The sequence below is a fragment of the Dinoponera quadriceps genome, unplaced genomic scaffold (genome assembly GCF_001313825.1).
Source record: "Dinoponera quadriceps isolate SergipeBrazil2010 unplaced genomic scaffold, ASM131382v1 scaffold690, whole genome shotgun sequence".
NCBI lineage: Eukaryota > Metazoa > Arthropoda > Insecta > Hymenoptera > Formicidae > Dinoponera > Dinoponera quadriceps.
Genome location: NW_014555275.1, coordinates 101,568 through 116,516, shown reverse-complemented (window position 1 = coordinate 116,516; position 14,949 = coordinate 101,568). Strand labels below are relative to the sequence as shown.

Sequence of the window (14,949 nt, the reverse complement as noted above, 5' to 3'; positions counted from 1 at the left end):
GACTTCTCTCAATTAGAAAAAGTTATTTTTTACTGTCTGAAACAAAAACAGAAGTTGAAATTTATTATGTTTATTGGTAAGAAAAAAGTATGAACTTTACGATCAAAAAAGCCAATATACCAATGCTTTAATTTTAATAAGTCTTTATTTGCGGCTTAATATAAGTCATAGGCTTAGTTTGCTTGAGTCAATGAATGCGACAGAGAGCGCGGATCTCGTGAAGTGTTGACACTCCTAGATTTATACATTTATATATATGCTTGTGCAAAAATTGCGATGTGAACACATCTCTCGTCTCACCGTCGATCAGGTTGCCGTTGAGAGCGAAGTCGAGGAAATCGCCGCGGGGATAGACAGAGCGATAACCTTAGCGCAAGATTTGCGTGAGAGTGTGAAGCTGAACGTGGCGCCTCCAAGGAAACCCTCGAGAAAAGGCCCGATTGGGAAAGCTTCCCCGTCAGCTCCTGCGTCGAATAACGGCGGTCGTAGAGACATGCCGCGGACGAACGTCGCGACGCAGAGAACAAACGTTGCGAAGAATGCTGGCGTCAGAAGTCCATCGACAGTTTTCCAAAGTGGCGCGGTAACTTCGATTGCGTCGAGAAATACTAACGATAAAAGACAATGGAGAGCGTCGGCCGCGAGAAGCAGTGCGAAGTCGAAGAACGAAAGGAATTTTATACTGGAGAACAAATTGAACGTTAAAAAGATAACTCCGCCGAACAAGTCGCAAGCTGGTACTCATGGTTCTAATTGTATTTCGCAAACTGTACGTATAATTTACAATACTTCATGAAGAGATTAAAATACAAAAAAACAAGTTTCTTTGAATTTAATATACATGTTTGATTTGGGTTTACCTAATATAAACAACTTAATTTGATATCAAATATGATTTTGTTTGAATGAAAATGTTGTTCCACTAGAGTAAACTATACTGTTTGATAGGGAAAACGATATTATTTAGAGAAAATAATATTTAGTTTTCAATAAGAAAATTTATTTCATTATATATATAAATATTGTCGCTGAAGCAAAGAAGTCCTTTAATATTATTTTAACACAGAGTTACTCCTTTCAGATAATTTACTGCTTCTGACAACTATTATAATATTTAGATGCAAATACAAAAGAAATATGTTATTTGACGTAATGGTATTTATTGTTTGAGAAACCAAACAATCCTGTTTGTTTAATCAACCATTCATTTGCTCCACTCTAAGAGACAAATTTGTTTCAATTAAAGAAATTTTATTAAATCCAGAAAAATCTTTTTCTCGGTGTACCTTCTCAAAAATAAATAGAAAGAGAATATTTGTATTGCATTTGTTGAAAGTTGTACTCGTGGATATAGAATAACATTCGTTAAGCAATTTTAATTTTAATTATTATAATTTTTATTATTAAAATTTGCTTAACGAATTTTATTATATTCTATACCTGTGAATATACACAACTCTTAATAACGTGTATCATACAACTGCAATTTTGGTTCTTAGTGTTCTCTTTCTGCTTATATTGACTCAATCAAAGAACTTTGTACGCTTTTATTCTCAGAGATATCCAACGTAATCGCTTCACCATGCGCGCATTCCTGTTTCAGTCGAAGAGGTCTTTACCGCCGGCAGCGTTGGCTCCCGAACTGAGCAACCTGATACACAAAATGGCACAGAAATTTACGGAAAGTGCGTTAGTTTCCTCCCCCGACGATGGCAGGACTAACAATTGCCCGTTGCACGACGGTAATCAACTTGTTGAACGCACTATCATGGTGGATGCAGCCGAGGCACTTCGGCATTTCAGCGTACCGAATGAGATTGTCAGAGCGTTAAGAACTTCTCACATATTTTTCAAGAAAACTGATGCGAATCGCTCAAACGTCACTGGAGAAGTTCGAGCTAAGTCGATTGATAATTTTCTGAAAGAATTCGACACGATGGTGAGTAAAATGGCATATAAGAGAAAACGTTCCGCTTCTGAAAAATTGTACGATACCAAAATGTTTCCTCGCTTATTACTTTATTTTCGCGTTTACAGAATACTTCTGTCCAAGATGACTCGGAAGAAATATCTCAGTTGATCAAAATGGCGCACGAGTCGATGACATTTTTCAGTGATATCTTTACTGGGAAATTAGATTCAACGCAACTCGACGAAGTGCAGAACTGGATCACGAATTCGAAAGTTGTTTTGAAGCCATGTAACACCGAGAAGATCGTAGAAGATCGTATCATCGAGAGAGCATCTTTTGAACTTCCCTTGACAAAGGAATGGATGTTAAACGGCGTCTGGAACATTTCTTGCATGAAACACTTCAAGAGTAAGTTCCGTTTTCGTATCGAAAGCAATTTGGGAACATCGTTGACTTTGACCAAATTCAGATTGAATTTCGATAAATAACAATAAGAACTGCCAATATCAATTTTTAATGTTGTTACTTGTCCAATAATAGTTGAAAAGTTACAGTTAATAATTTCTATCTGCGTTAATATGATAAAGCCGGTGATACTTGAGTAGCAACAATTTTAAATCGTCGATTAGATTAATCAGAATTTGATGAAAGAATTTTAAATCGCAATACAATACAGTCGGTGTCACGTATGCTATATCATTTCTTAGATGGAGAGTTACACAATTTTCAGCATAATGCATAAAATCGAAAATCGCGAAAGTAACTCTAATTCTAATGGTAGGATTACAATTACTCTATTTATAATATTTTCGACTTATGTGTATATTTGAAAGGGTAAAAATGTAATAGTAAAAACGTTGCAATCTAAGGTAAAGCATATATGGCGCCGACTACGCAACGTTTCTCTTCAATTACGCTCAATACATTTAGTCTCGATTTCCTCTGTTTTCCAGGTTTCCCCGAAGTGTACTGTATGAGATACAACGACGAGAGGCAGTTGTTGTCGTTGTACGAAGCGGTGCAAAAGCTACAACGCGCGGAATATTTGAATACATTAATCCAGACCATATTGTGCGACGTGATACCCGCGATCAGGTCTAACATCGATCCTGCGAGCGCGGAGTATGCGCGAGCGTACAAGACGATATTTATCCTTAGCCAGGGTTTGAATCCCGAAGTGCCGGTTTTAGTTAGAACCGACAGTTGAGTCTCGCGCTTACGATATACACATATGTGTTCTCCGTTACTATAGTAACCACTATATTCGTGTAGCTAATTCGTACAGCCGTTTTCCACGAAAGTGCGGACTGCGCAGACCTACGATGTTACGGCAGTACGATTTTTGCGCTTGTTATTGTACTATTAATAAGTAAACAAAGGAGATTCATCACGCTTATCAATAAATTAAGTAAGAGTTTCGCGTCGTTTGAAGATTTCTCAACAAGTATGAGTAATAAAATGCTGATATTTTATAATACCATGTCTCAATTGTAATGTCAAATTGTGAACGGCCCGTCGAGTATATGCCTGACTTTTTTGTATCCTGTGTGTATAATTTTCAAGTAGTCCCCGCGAACAATGGACGCGGAGTACGCTTACACGAAGAAGAGGATGCATTTCGGGAAGAGGTGCAACTTCTCCGACGTCGACACGATCGAAGTAGATATCAAATCGAATCCGGGGATAATGAGCAATTACGTCAGGATGGATCCTGTTACGCACTCTACGCAGTGTAGTAAGGTCTACGCGGTCCACGAGGTACATCTGCGAACGGCATTTCCCACGCGATTCAAAATTGTCTCAGTCCGAACAGCACATGTTCATACAGTTATACCTTACATTAATGTTATTTGCATGTATATTTATCAATTGTAAATAGAAGGCTTCTCAGATTAAATTTATTGAATTTTTAATACAAAGTTCGAAACTTTAAATAGTTCAAAATTTAAGCAACCGTCATCTGCAAATTTACTCCGACGTCATCTGCAAATTTGACTTCTAATGTCTTGTAAGTTATATGATTTACATTAAAATTTTTTTTTTACATTAATATTACATATCTATGTATTATACATTTATATATATTCATATTTTTGTACGAATACTTAGAATAAGACTTTCACCAAACTCGGATTAATCTGATTGACGAATTAAAATCGCTGTCAGAGCCGAATATTACCTGCTTTTTATCTTGCCGGTGCGGGCAAAATAAAAATGATTAATCTTTTGATTATTGTTGAATAACAAATTACGGAATTGGAGATTGGCGTTGGCGACTCTTATTGTTATTCGTCGATCAGTTTAATCTTGAAAACTGAAAGTCACCTTCACACATCTCAGGTGAACACAACAACCGCGACATTCAGGGACAACAAGATGTACCACTACGAGGGTGGCTGGCCGAAGGACATAAACATGAAGGACCTGGAGCAGACGGTCAGATATAGGCGCAAGATCGAGAAGGACGAGCTGTACATTCACACGATGCTCCAATTGTTGCCAGTAAATCGTGAACTCTCTCGTATCGAGCGCGCGTTGAACCCGCATGGATTTGCATTTCTGTGATATTCATCCGAGGCTTTCTCTCTTTCTTGCCTTGTTAAATCAAGTCCATGGAGCACTGCATACTGCAGAACAACGCCTGCAACATCTACGAGCAATATTTCGCCGATGTTGAGATGACCCCGTTGATACAGAGAGCGTTTTCGCGCACGGTGAACGTGTACCGCGACCCTTCGAACGCGAAACGGCAGGTCACTCATTTGTCGTGGTCGCCTGACCAGGGCAACCGTTTCGCCGCCAGTTACTGCAACGTCGACTTCAAAAAGAGCTCCGGTAGCAATCACACGTCGTACGTCTGGGAAGTAGGTGCGTTGAGCGTAGTATACGACCGAGATCCGGCGTGATGTGGCGCCTGGTGAATGTATAAGAGATCATGAAAGAAGGAAAATAATCACAGAGAACCCGAACAGCGCCTACATGACGCTGAAACCCTTCTGCCCGCTTCTGACATTGGAGTACAGTCCCAAGGACAGCAACACCCTGGTGGGCGGCTTGATGACCGGACAGGTGGCCTGCTGGGACATCAGAAGAGGACCGGAAGCGGTAGACACCAGCTCGGTGGAGTTCAGCCACAGGGACCCGTGCGACAAGGCTCTGTGGATCAATTCGAAGACCGGTACCGAGTTCTTCAGCGCCTCGAAGGATGGACAGGTATTTAATCTCGTTATCGTCGGCGAGATAATGTGTGAGAAAACAAACTACGAAAATAATTAAGCTTCTAAGATTTTCAATAAGAAAAGGAGCAAAAAATAGAGCGATGAGAGCCGGTACGCTGAAGTAAATGCCCAAACTATCAAATATTTTTCTTAATATAATGTTACTGTCAATATAAAATGTATAATTTTTAAGTTTCGGAAAGGAACCATTTTTTTCAATTTCTCCGCGGTTTCTCTCCCAAGGATATAAAAATTCGTCTAGAAAAATTTACATATATTTAATTAAAACCTGTTGTATATGCTTTTTTCTGTAAGAAAGGTAAAAATAAAAAAATCTATGAAAAATGGGGAAAAACAGATTTTTTCTGAAATTTGAAGACTCTAATGAAATATTCATATCCGCATTTTAGTCTTCTTGATCGGATCTTTATCGGTGGTAACGAACATTTATTTAAACGCACGATATTTTACATCGGTAATATTGTATTAAAAAAATATCTTGACGATTTGCGTACTTGCATATTTGTCTTCTCTTTTTGATTGAGAGATAACGTGTGATTACGTTACGAAAAATACGCTTGCAGATAAAATGGTGGGACACCAGAAAGATGCAGGTCCCGACGGAGACGTTGGTTATAGATCTGTTGAAGCCCGAGGAGCAGAACGTCGATAAGGCAACTGGTATCTCGGCGCTTCAGTTCGAGCCATCGATGGGGACGCGTTTCATGTGCGGCTTGGAAAATGGTACCCTTTGTCTATCATAACGATGACGCAACTGATCGTGGATTTCCACTTAGATTCCAAGGAGACAGACATGCGAACGACTGTCCTGTATCTTTAGATTGTCTAAAGAATAGAAAGTTAATTTATTAGCGGAAAGTTAACTCAATATTCCATTTATGGAATGCTTCTTTTTTATCAAACGTAAAATCTGGGGATTAACAATTTCATTTTTACTTTATTTCTATAAATCGATTATGCAAATAAGAGAAAACGAGCCGTGAAGAGTCATTCGCACGAATGTAAACTCGGGAGTGTAATTGCGCTTACTTAATTAACAGCGCGAATAATTTCCGCCTCGTTTAGGCGTAGTAATTTCGGGCAATCGCAAGGGTAAGACGCCCAGTGAGAAAATCGCGACAAGATTCAAGGCCCAATATGGGCCGGTCATAAGCCTGGAGAGAAACCCGACGTTCGTGAAGAACTTCTTGACGGTCGGCGACTGGACCTCCAGGATCTGGTCTGAAGACTGCAGGGAATCCTGTATAGCTTGGACCCCGTAAGTTCGAGGATAGTAAACCCAGCTAACATGATGACGTCGTTAGTACATATTCAGTACGTCACTTCTTAACACGTCAACACGTTTGCTGGAAACCCTCGGTCTCATTAGCAAGTTCGTCATTAATCTTCCAGCGGTCACCGAGACTTTCTCACAAGCGGTGCATGGAGCAGCACACGCTACTCCGTATATTTCCTGACCAAAACGGACGGCACATTAGACGTCTGGGACTTTCTAATTCAACAGGACAGCCCGGTTCTCAGCGTGAAGGTACGAAACTACCATCCTTATCTTCGTACTCGATCATTTATCGCTGTTCAACCCTCCTGAAGGTTTGCGACGAGACCTTGACGTGCATACGACCCCACGAGCAAGGACAGCTGGCTGCAGTCGCGAACAAGAGGGGTGCGACGTACCTGGTCGAATTTTCGGAAGCCTTGACGGTTAACCAGAAGAACGATAAATTGTTGTTAACCGCGGTAAATACATGCACCAATTCAAAAAATTTACAGAAGAAAAATTATTAGAATTTAACAATTAAATCATTATTTTTTCGTAGAAAGGTATATTATAAAAAATTTTTTCTCTTATACGAAATTTATCATAGAAAATGACTATGTTGGCTTTAATCAGTTAAATTGAAGATTAAATCTTAAATTAATAAAAAGAATCAAATCAAATTAAAAGTTGATTTTTATAATAAATAATTTAATAACAATTGAATCATAATAAATTACAATTATTAATCTTGTTATTATATGATTATTCTGTTTAAATGATCAATTCTTTTACATGAATAATGTACGACGGTTTTAGCTGCTCGATCGCGAGACGCGCAGGGAGAAGGTGATAGAAGCGAAGAACAGAGAGCTACGATTGAAGATGAGGGCCTTCAAGGCGCACGGTGAGTCCGACTTAGTCGATTCCTCTGCGAAGACGGACGAACGGGAAGATTCTAAGGATACGTCCAACGGTTTGAAGAACACGATGATAATGCAATGCGAGCAGGACTACGAGAACCTGATTAACGAGGTATAAAGGAGTTCCCAGTTACCGAAACAGCGGATATATTTTGATATGAATTTTTTGCCATATTTTGACGTGGAGAGCTCCCCGAAATTTTAGTTACATCCTGCATATTTATCGATCGTTCTCCCGCAGGAATTAGCCCGAGAAGCGGAGGCGAATAATGTGGAATTAAACAATAACAACGTGTTGCAGAACGGCACGATCACAAGTTGAAGCGTTCCCGTTTCTCTCGCAGGTGTTTCACTTCAGAACGGAATAAATTTACATATCTATATATACATATATCTTTCGTCTCTCTCTCTCTCTCTCTCTCTGCCTTTCTGCCCTTCCCTTCATTCTATCTCCTTTCTTTCCTCCTAGATGCGCGTGCCTTCTGTACTGCTTTACTGAAAACGTGAGATTCGCCCGGAGAAGTGGGCGAGACACACGAAGACGAGTCCCAAACGGTGAAGTTAGTAGTAATACGTTCGCAGTACGCTTCCGCCATATCGATCGATTCACCGACGTTCCCCGCGACAACAATCAAGTATGGGAGTGCACAAAGTGCCTCTACACTAGTCGCGCACCTGGCGCACCTGGCACCTGGTTTGTTTGTAGTAACGACGGTCGCGACGCGTCCACCCGCTCGATGGATCAGAATGACACCGGGACGGAGACGAGGACGGTAACGAGGACGGGATCGCGACTGCTCGGCGACTACGAGCTACGGCAAGCACGTTCGCACGGTGAGTGATGAATCGATACGCAAGTGGAACGCACGCGATACTTCCTTTCGAGCGACCTTAATCGCCGACCACCGTCGACTCATTGCCGACCCTGACGACGCCGCAGAGAGTCGAAGAAAAGATGGCCTCGAGGGGCAGGATGCTGAAGAGATCCCGACACGTGTCGTCTTTCCTGGAGGAGTCGACGGAGAGTGCGACGCCGTTGAATACGACGGTGAATGTCGTCGTGGACGTTCACAACGAGGCCTCGCAGCTGATCGACATCGAGAGCGTCCCCGAGTCCTCCGACGAGAAAGAGGCTAAGCAATCTGAACGATCCGACGGCTCCAAGGGTTCGTCCTCGAGGCGGGCGAGCGTCGAGGTGCCTCGCGGTGATCGCCGCGTCGCCGTGACGAGGACTCGCCTCGACGAGACGCGCGATCGTGTGACTCTGGAGTCGTTCGACCTGATCGAGGAGATCGGGCCGCCGCAGGGGAGCGTCAGGACGCCGGAGGAAGCCATGCCCGAGGTGAAGCCACGCCGGCGGAAACAGTGGAGCACCGTCAACGCAGCGAGCGAGCCGGAGGATAACTCGAGGAGGCAGCCGCGGAAACGCTGGGCCAAAGACACCAGCGTGATCCGGCTACCTGAGACGCGCAGCAAGTCCCCGTTGATCGACGAGGACGAGGACGAGGACACGCACAAACCGGTTCCGGCACCGCGGACCAACGTGCGACGCGACGTCTTCTTCTTCGATAACTCGGCGTTCGTGGAGAACGAGGAGGTTCTCCGGATCGAGACGGACCACCGGCGCGACAGCACGAAAATCGAGATGAGGAGGATGAGCGAGCGCTCGTCGAACGCCGAGGAGGTCGAAGAGACGCGGACGAGCGGGACGTCCAGCGGCTCCCTGAAGAAGGTCGCTCAAGAGGTGAGCGTGAGAAGCAAACGAGACCGTCTCGTGGACAGCGAAGCTCGTTCCAGCAGGTCCTCGGGTAGTAGAAAGAACAGTTCCGGGGAACTGAACTCGTCGTCGAGTCTGGAGAAGGTCACGGACCTTCAGTCGAGCTCGATCACTTACGAGGAGACGTCGACGAGCGACAAGGACCGGTCGTTGAGGAAGAGGGAACGATCTCTGTTCAGGAAGAAGGACGTTCTTCCAAACGACGATAAGGCAAGTCCGTCCGCGAAAGACACGCGTTCCATCGCCGATGCCGAGGCGGACACGAGGCTCCGGAAGAAGAAGAGGAAGAAGCGGACGCAGGGGAAGGAGGACAAGGAGCAGGGCGACAAGCGGCAAGAGGCGGAGACCAGGTACATTTCCGTGACGGTTCACAGAACGGACCTGCTCGAGGCGGATTACGCGAACGCCAAGCGGCCGATGGTGAAAGTGCACATCGTAGACGCACGCACGGGCAATTATCTGAGGAACTCGGGCGATCGCGAGAACACGAGCGTGTTCCTGCAGCCGATGATCACCGGCAAGTTCGACTTCAGAGAGAACCGCTCGATAATACCGGTCTGGGAGGAGGAGCTCATCTTTGAGCACGACTTCGACGCGATCACGAGACGCGACGGGGACGGCCAGGTGGTGATCCTCTTCGAGGTGATAGACCCGCTGAGCTTCGCCGAGGCGAGCTTCAGCTACGACAGATTCGGCAAGTTTCTTCACGGCTACGCAATCTTTTTCGTCGTTTTTTTTTCACGCCGGAAACGTTGGGTCCTTGAATGTCATATTGTTATCCGGGTAGCACAAAGTATCCCTGATGGAAATATGTTGCCGAAAGTATTGTGAAATCGATGAAAAGTGAAATGAAATACATTTTTAACGCGTTTTTAATAAAATTTCATTATATTTTCAGTAAAATATCTTCACCAGAGATTCTATGAATATTTTCATGAAATACGAATATTCTTGATTCCAAAATATTAGAATCGGATATTCTATGAATAAACAAAGAATATCGTACACAAAGAAATTCATATACTTATAATAATATAATAATAATAATAATAATAACAATAATAGTAATAATCATCTTTATTTACGAGAAAAACTCTTTAGAATGCATAAAAGAAAAAAATCTAATCGTTGACTAATTACAGAACATTTGGATAAAATTAAAATTAAGATTACGTGAAGACAGAACGAACAAATAATATATAAGGTGCCATGAATAATTTAATACTTAGAGTGAAATTATAGAGAAAAGAACGTTCTTAGAACATTTGTAAAGTTCATTTACCGCGCGTGTGCAATGCATCGATCTAACTGAAAAAAGTGGACGATCCTGATGATATGTGTGACTTCGCAATTTACAAAGTCCGACAGAAAGTACGAGATACATTTGAAAATTATTCTTAATTTCGAGTCTTAGGGAGAGCTCCTGATTCTTCACGTGCTTGCTATAAATAAACGACATGTGCTCCTTCATGGTTTCAGGTAGCGAAGGATGTTGGAGCAAAATAGCCTGGGCGTTTCTCAAGCCGTTAGGGTCTAATGACACCCTTCACACGGACAAGAAAGTACGATTGCAGCTTTACAAGCCCAGGCGGAGTTTTAAGAAATACGACAGGCACACATGCGAGGTACCCGTTGTTTAGTTATCGCTAAGTTAGGGCTGTGGCACACAGAAAAACGTAAGGAGCAAGATTTAAGCAGTAAGAAAATTGACCAATCACAGTTGATTATTATTTGACCGTAGGGAGAATAATCGATTGTGATTGATCATTGAAAATTTTTTAGAATGAAGTTTCCAAACTTATGAAAATCAGAGTTTAACCCCGCCATTTGTGGAACACGTGAGAGATTCACTCTTCAGTTTCGAGTGAGCATTTCTCTAATAGGATTTCATTCGAAGAAATTTACAACGCAACTACTCGACATTGCGACATTTGATTCCTTGCATTGCGCGTGCATACAGGTGTATACGTGGTGGCAATCGAACAACAGGGATAAATATCCAAGTAGTCTCTTCGTAACGGTCACCTCCGTGTCACCGCCGAAGGTCAAACCTCTGCTGTACCGGCAATTAGCGACGAAGGATATCTCCGACGTGCGAAGCGACTCGCAGGAACATTCGTACGCGCGCACCTCGACCGCCGTCAGTTTGCCGAAATGGGCGCGCTTGGCCGCCCAGTCTTGCAAGATCCCGAACGACAGGATGTTCGAGACGGAGACAAGCGAAAATGGGTGCTTCTACGTGGCGTTCAGCAGCGACGGCAAGTATTTGGCTTGCGTCCATTCCGAGGAGTACAGTTACCCCGTTGTCGTTTACGAGGTGAATCCGCCGAATAAAATTAATCATCATTATAGGGAGCGGGGAATGTGGGGGAATTATCTCTCGGAAACGAAACTTCTGTCGAAAAGTTCTGTAATCGAACACCGAGAATATCATCCTGAAAAACTCGTAAAATTGCGTTCCGCAAAATTATCGGGAAGAGACCGGCGCGAGTTGAGCCGAGGGTCGTGCCGACCATGCGTTTCGTTGGTGTAATTATTGCGAGAGAAACAGCGGAAGGAAAAGGGATCGCGAAATGGAAATATTCATCTATGGGTGAAAGAAAAAGTGCTACATTCAAGTAATACTTACTTAATCCAAGTGAGATAATTACTCCACTATTCTTTGGTAGATATTTACTTGAATAAAGCATTTTTCCCCTTCAAGTGCGCCCAAACAAAGCCAGGAATGAGGAAAAGGGAACGAAAAAAGAAGGAAGACGTTTGTTATTCCTTACTTTGTTCAAATACCTATAGAGACGATAAATATTTAAATCTTGTAGTTCTTTTTCTACCGTTCCTCTCGAAAGAAACACACGGTTGATGTGCGTTGTGTGAGCCAACTTGACTCGGTCTCTCTTTGTAAAAAATTCTCATGTTTCGACGTGCATTCGCTGTCGATGAAACACTGCGGCAAGTTCGCGCGATCATCGTCGCCGATTTCAGGTCGAAACCGGCAAGACCCACGTGCGATTTCCCGGCCACAAGACCTTCGTCTATTCTCTAAACTGGTCTAGCGACGATCGCTGTCTGTTGTCGGCGTCCGCGGATCAAACGGCGCGCGTCTGGGATGTTCGCAACCGGATTGTGCAACACGTCGAGGTAATCAGATAGAGACACTTCCTTCTTAACATCATTTGAACTCACCAATTTCCCATGCAAATCCTGAAGGGATAGGAGAAAATAAAGCAGACACTTCAAAGTAACCTTCCTTAACGATGAGGTACACGGAAAAAAATCATTCAGAGGGCAATTGTTTATGCAGCAAATTTCTTATGTCATCGTAGTATAAATAAATAAATGCATAGAATGTTTCTTAAGTACCGTCCGATATTTTAAGAATTGATTTTTGAGGCCATTTTATAAGGAAATGAACATACGGTTTGTGTGACGGCGTTTTCTTCATAAAGTGACCTCAAAAATTAATTCCCGAAATGTTGGGTGGTATTTAAAAAGTAGCCTATGTATTTATCTATTTATATCCAAGTATATTCATTCATTTGCTACGACAGCATAAAATTAGCTAAATTATTCTTCTCTGTGGAGGCTCCTCCGGGAAGAATCGTCCGAGTAAGATCAATCCTCGCCCATTCAAGTCGCCGAATCGTCTTCGCTTGCAGATGCTGCCGCATCCTGCGTACGTGTATTGCGCCAAGTATGGCCCCGGCAACACGACGATCGTGGCGACGGGATGTTACGACCGCGTGACGCGCGTCTGGGCGAGCGACAAGCGATCGCGGGAGCGAGTGCTGTGCCAAGAGCTGGAGGGTCACGAGGGCTTCGTCAACTCCCTGGTGTTTCAAAAGAGCGGTGACTTGATCACGGCTGACAGCGTGGGAGCGATAATCGTCTGGTCGGCACGAAGGAACGGCAAGATGCCGACGAAGCGGGAGTGGTGCATCGCGAGGAAGATAAAGGTCCGGGAGATCGAGGGGGTGGTCATCAACACGATCGTCTTACACCCTCTTGAGTCCAGACTCTTGGTGCACTCGAGGAACAGCGGTCTGCGAATGCTGGACCTCGCGACTGGTGTGGTCCTGCAGAGATACGACGGGCTGAACAATCAGAGGCACGTTCTTTGATAAACCAACTTAATTAAAAGCGAATCGGCGAAATCCGAAACGTTCTCCGGATTCGTTATGACGTACCTATTGTTCAAACTGTAACAACGAAAGTTTGCATTCGCTTAATATATGCTCAGCTTGAAGTGAAAACATTTACCCCGCTCGGTCTGGATTCCGTAATACTTTTTTGTAAGGCGTGTGTCAATTTACAGAGTTCAGATGAAAGCGTGCGTCTCGCCGTGCGGCGGTCTGGTGTTGTGCGGCGGCGAGGATTCTGCGTTGAACGTCTGGCACCTGGAGACCGGTGAACACCTAGCGAAATACACGAGCGGGCGTGACTACCGGGCGGTCACGTGTGTGGATTATCATCCGTACGACCACGTCCTCGCATACTCCGGCTTCGGAGGTCCAACGGCGGCACGAGTGTTAAGGTTTAACAATAACGTGAGTAACAGCGACGTTGGTCTGACGATCACAGCGGAAACGCGAGATCCGAGAGATCAGTTGAACGATGGGTACCACAGACCGGAATCGGCGAGCTCTTTAAGGAACGCACGGCCGCCAAGGCCGTATACGACGCGATCCTTACCTGACGAGCCTCCCGACGTCACACCAGCGATCGCCCGAGTTCGTGAACGACGCAGGGGACAACCTCCCAATGATCTGCGTTACATAGACGAGGTACAGCGTAGGGTGGAACGCTGGCCCGTCGATGATCCGCAGTTCTTGCGCGAAACGGCCGCGCAGCAGCTCAGAGAAGACACAGAGGCGCGAAGGAAGGACATCGCGGATAGGATATACAGAAGAATGCGACGAGCGTACATGATGAGACGTTCGGAGCAGCGAAGACCTCCTGGTGAATTGCCTGTTACAAGTCGCGACTCAAATCACAACTTGGTCGGCGGAGAACCGGAAGAAGAAGCGGTATCTGCTGATGAAGCGCTACCTGATTACGTGGTACCAGCCAGAAATCATACCAACCTCTCCGACGCCTTCTCCGATCTCAGACTCGAGGATCGTGGCACGCTTCCGACGCGTTTAAACCGCGATCCTCCGTTGCATCTCCGGGATGCAATTGACACGAGCGGATCGGAGACATCAGGCAAAAGCATGCTGAACAGACTCGACACACGTACCACGAGCAGTACGGGGTACGAAGAGAACGTCGAGATGAAACAGCCGCCGCGTCGATTTGCCGACAATGTCGTAATCGATGTCGAAGAGCTCCCAAATCCCGTCGAACGGACTTCCAAGAGCGACAGCTCGCCACGTAGCGACGGAACCTTCGTTATAATTAGGAAATAGATAATGTTAACGATGTACGAATTGTAAATATATATATATATATATGTAAGATGTAAACTTGATTTGTTCTTCTGACTCATGTGTATCAGCGATTCAATTTCCTTAATTTCTCTGCTACCCGCAATAATTAATTTTATTTGGCGGATTCACCTTGTAAACAACAACGGATTCGGATAGCACATGTTAATTTCATATACGGCGGTCGAGGTGCGCGTGAATGAGCATTTCTGCGAGTTGTTTTGCGGCGATATCTTTCATCGCTAATTGCCGTGGCCTTTGCAAATTTATATAACAATATCGCCCGTTAATTAGTATTTCGAATAAAAATTATATTTAATGATACAACAAAATGTTTATTGTATTACCCGCGAATTCCAAACGAATTCGAACTCACCAAATGACAATGCGCGCGTTACTTCAGTAACTTCCGCTACGCGG

At 44.1% G+C, this 14,949-nt stretch overlaps 3 protein-coding genes across 3 annotated transcripts; all 3 read left to right on the top strand.

Moving 5' to 3' along the window:
• Nucleotides 1-62: 62 nt before the first annotated feature.
• Nucleotides 63-3,453, top strand: LOC106743710. The gene is made up of 4 exons (XM_014617816.1): nucleotides 63-769; nucleotides 1,604-1,939; nucleotides 2,038-2,320; nucleotides 2,866-3,453. The coding sequence occupies exons 1-4, from the start codon at nucleotides 257-259 to the stop codon at nucleotides 3,117-3,119; spliced, it is 1,386 nt and encodes a 461-aa protein (XP_014473302.1). The 5' UTR covers nucleotides 63-256; the 3' UTR covers nucleotides 3,120-3,453.
• Nucleotides 3,454-3,463: 10 nt separating this feature from the next.
• On the top strand, nucleotides 3,464-7,682 carry LOC106743708 (dynein intermediate chain 2, axonemal). Its single transcript, XM_014617814.1, has 10 exons — nucleotides 3,464-3,670; nucleotides 4,253-4,414; nucleotides 4,522-4,780; nucleotides 4,872-5,125; nucleotides 5,715-5,874; nucleotides 6,217-6,409; nucleotides 6,544-6,679; nucleotides 6,742-6,888; nucleotides 7,226-7,441; nucleotides 7,571-7,682. The coding sequence occupies exons 1-10, from the start codon at nucleotides 3,491-3,493 to the stop codon at nucleotides 7,649-7,651; spliced, it is 1,788 nt and encodes a 595-aa protein (XP_014473300.1). The 5' UTR covers nucleotides 3,464-3,490; the 3' UTR covers nucleotides 7,652-7,682.
• Nucleotides 7,683-8,082: 400 nt separating this feature from the next.
• LOC106743702 (jouberin-like) lies at nucleotides 8,083-14,831 on the top strand. Its single transcript, XM_014617801.1, has 7 exons — nucleotides 8,083-8,163; nucleotides 8,270-9,785; nucleotides 10,586-10,731; nucleotides 11,067-11,423; nucleotides 12,089-12,244; nucleotides 12,763-13,211; nucleotides 13,419-14,831. Exons 2-7 carry the CDS (start codon nucleotides 8,285-8,287, stop codon nucleotides 14,509-14,511), a joined length of 3,702 nt encoding a protein of 1,233 aa, XP_014473287.1. The 5' UTR covers nucleotides 8,083-8,163; nucleotides 8,270-8,284; the 3' UTR covers nucleotides 14,512-14,831.
• The last annotated feature ends 118 nt before the right edge of the window (nucleotides 14,832-14,949 follow it).

Coding starts and splice junctions, on each gene's coding strand:
- LOC106743710 (XM_014617816.1), top strand. CDS start 257: ATGCTTGTGCAAAAATTGCGATGTGAACACATCTCTCGTCTCACCGTC. Junction 1,940..2,037: donor TGAAAGAATTCGACACGATG/GTGAGTAAAATG, acceptor TCGCGTTTACAG/AATACTTCTGTCCAAGATGA. Junction 2,321..2,865: donor TTGCATGAAACACTTCAAGA/GTAAGTTCCGTT, acceptor TCTGTTTTCCAG/GTTTCCCCGAAGTGTACTGT.
- LOC106743708 (XM_014617814.1), top strand. CDS start 3,491: ATGGACGCGGAGTACGCTTACACGAAGAAGAGGATGCATTTCGGGAAG. Junction 6,889..7,225: donor ATAAATTGTTGTTAACCGCG/GTAAATACATGC, acceptor CGACGGTTTTAG/CTGCTCGATCGCGAGACGCG. Junction 7,442..7,570: donor ACGAGAACCTGATTAACGAG/GTATAAAGGAGT, acceptor GTTCTCCCGCAG/GAATTAGCCCGAGAAGCGGA.
- LOC106743702 (XM_014617801.1), top strand. CDS start 8,285: ATGGCCTCGAGGGGCAGGATGCTGAAGAGATCCCGACACGTGTCGTCT. Junction 10,732..11,066: donor ACGACAGGCACACATGCGAG/GTACCCGTTGTT, acceptor GCGTGCATACAG/GTGTATACGTGGTGGCAATC. Junction 13,212..13,418: donor GACGGGCTGAACAATCAGAG/GCACGTTCTTTG, acceptor GTCAATTTACAG/AGTTCAGATGAAAGCGTGCG.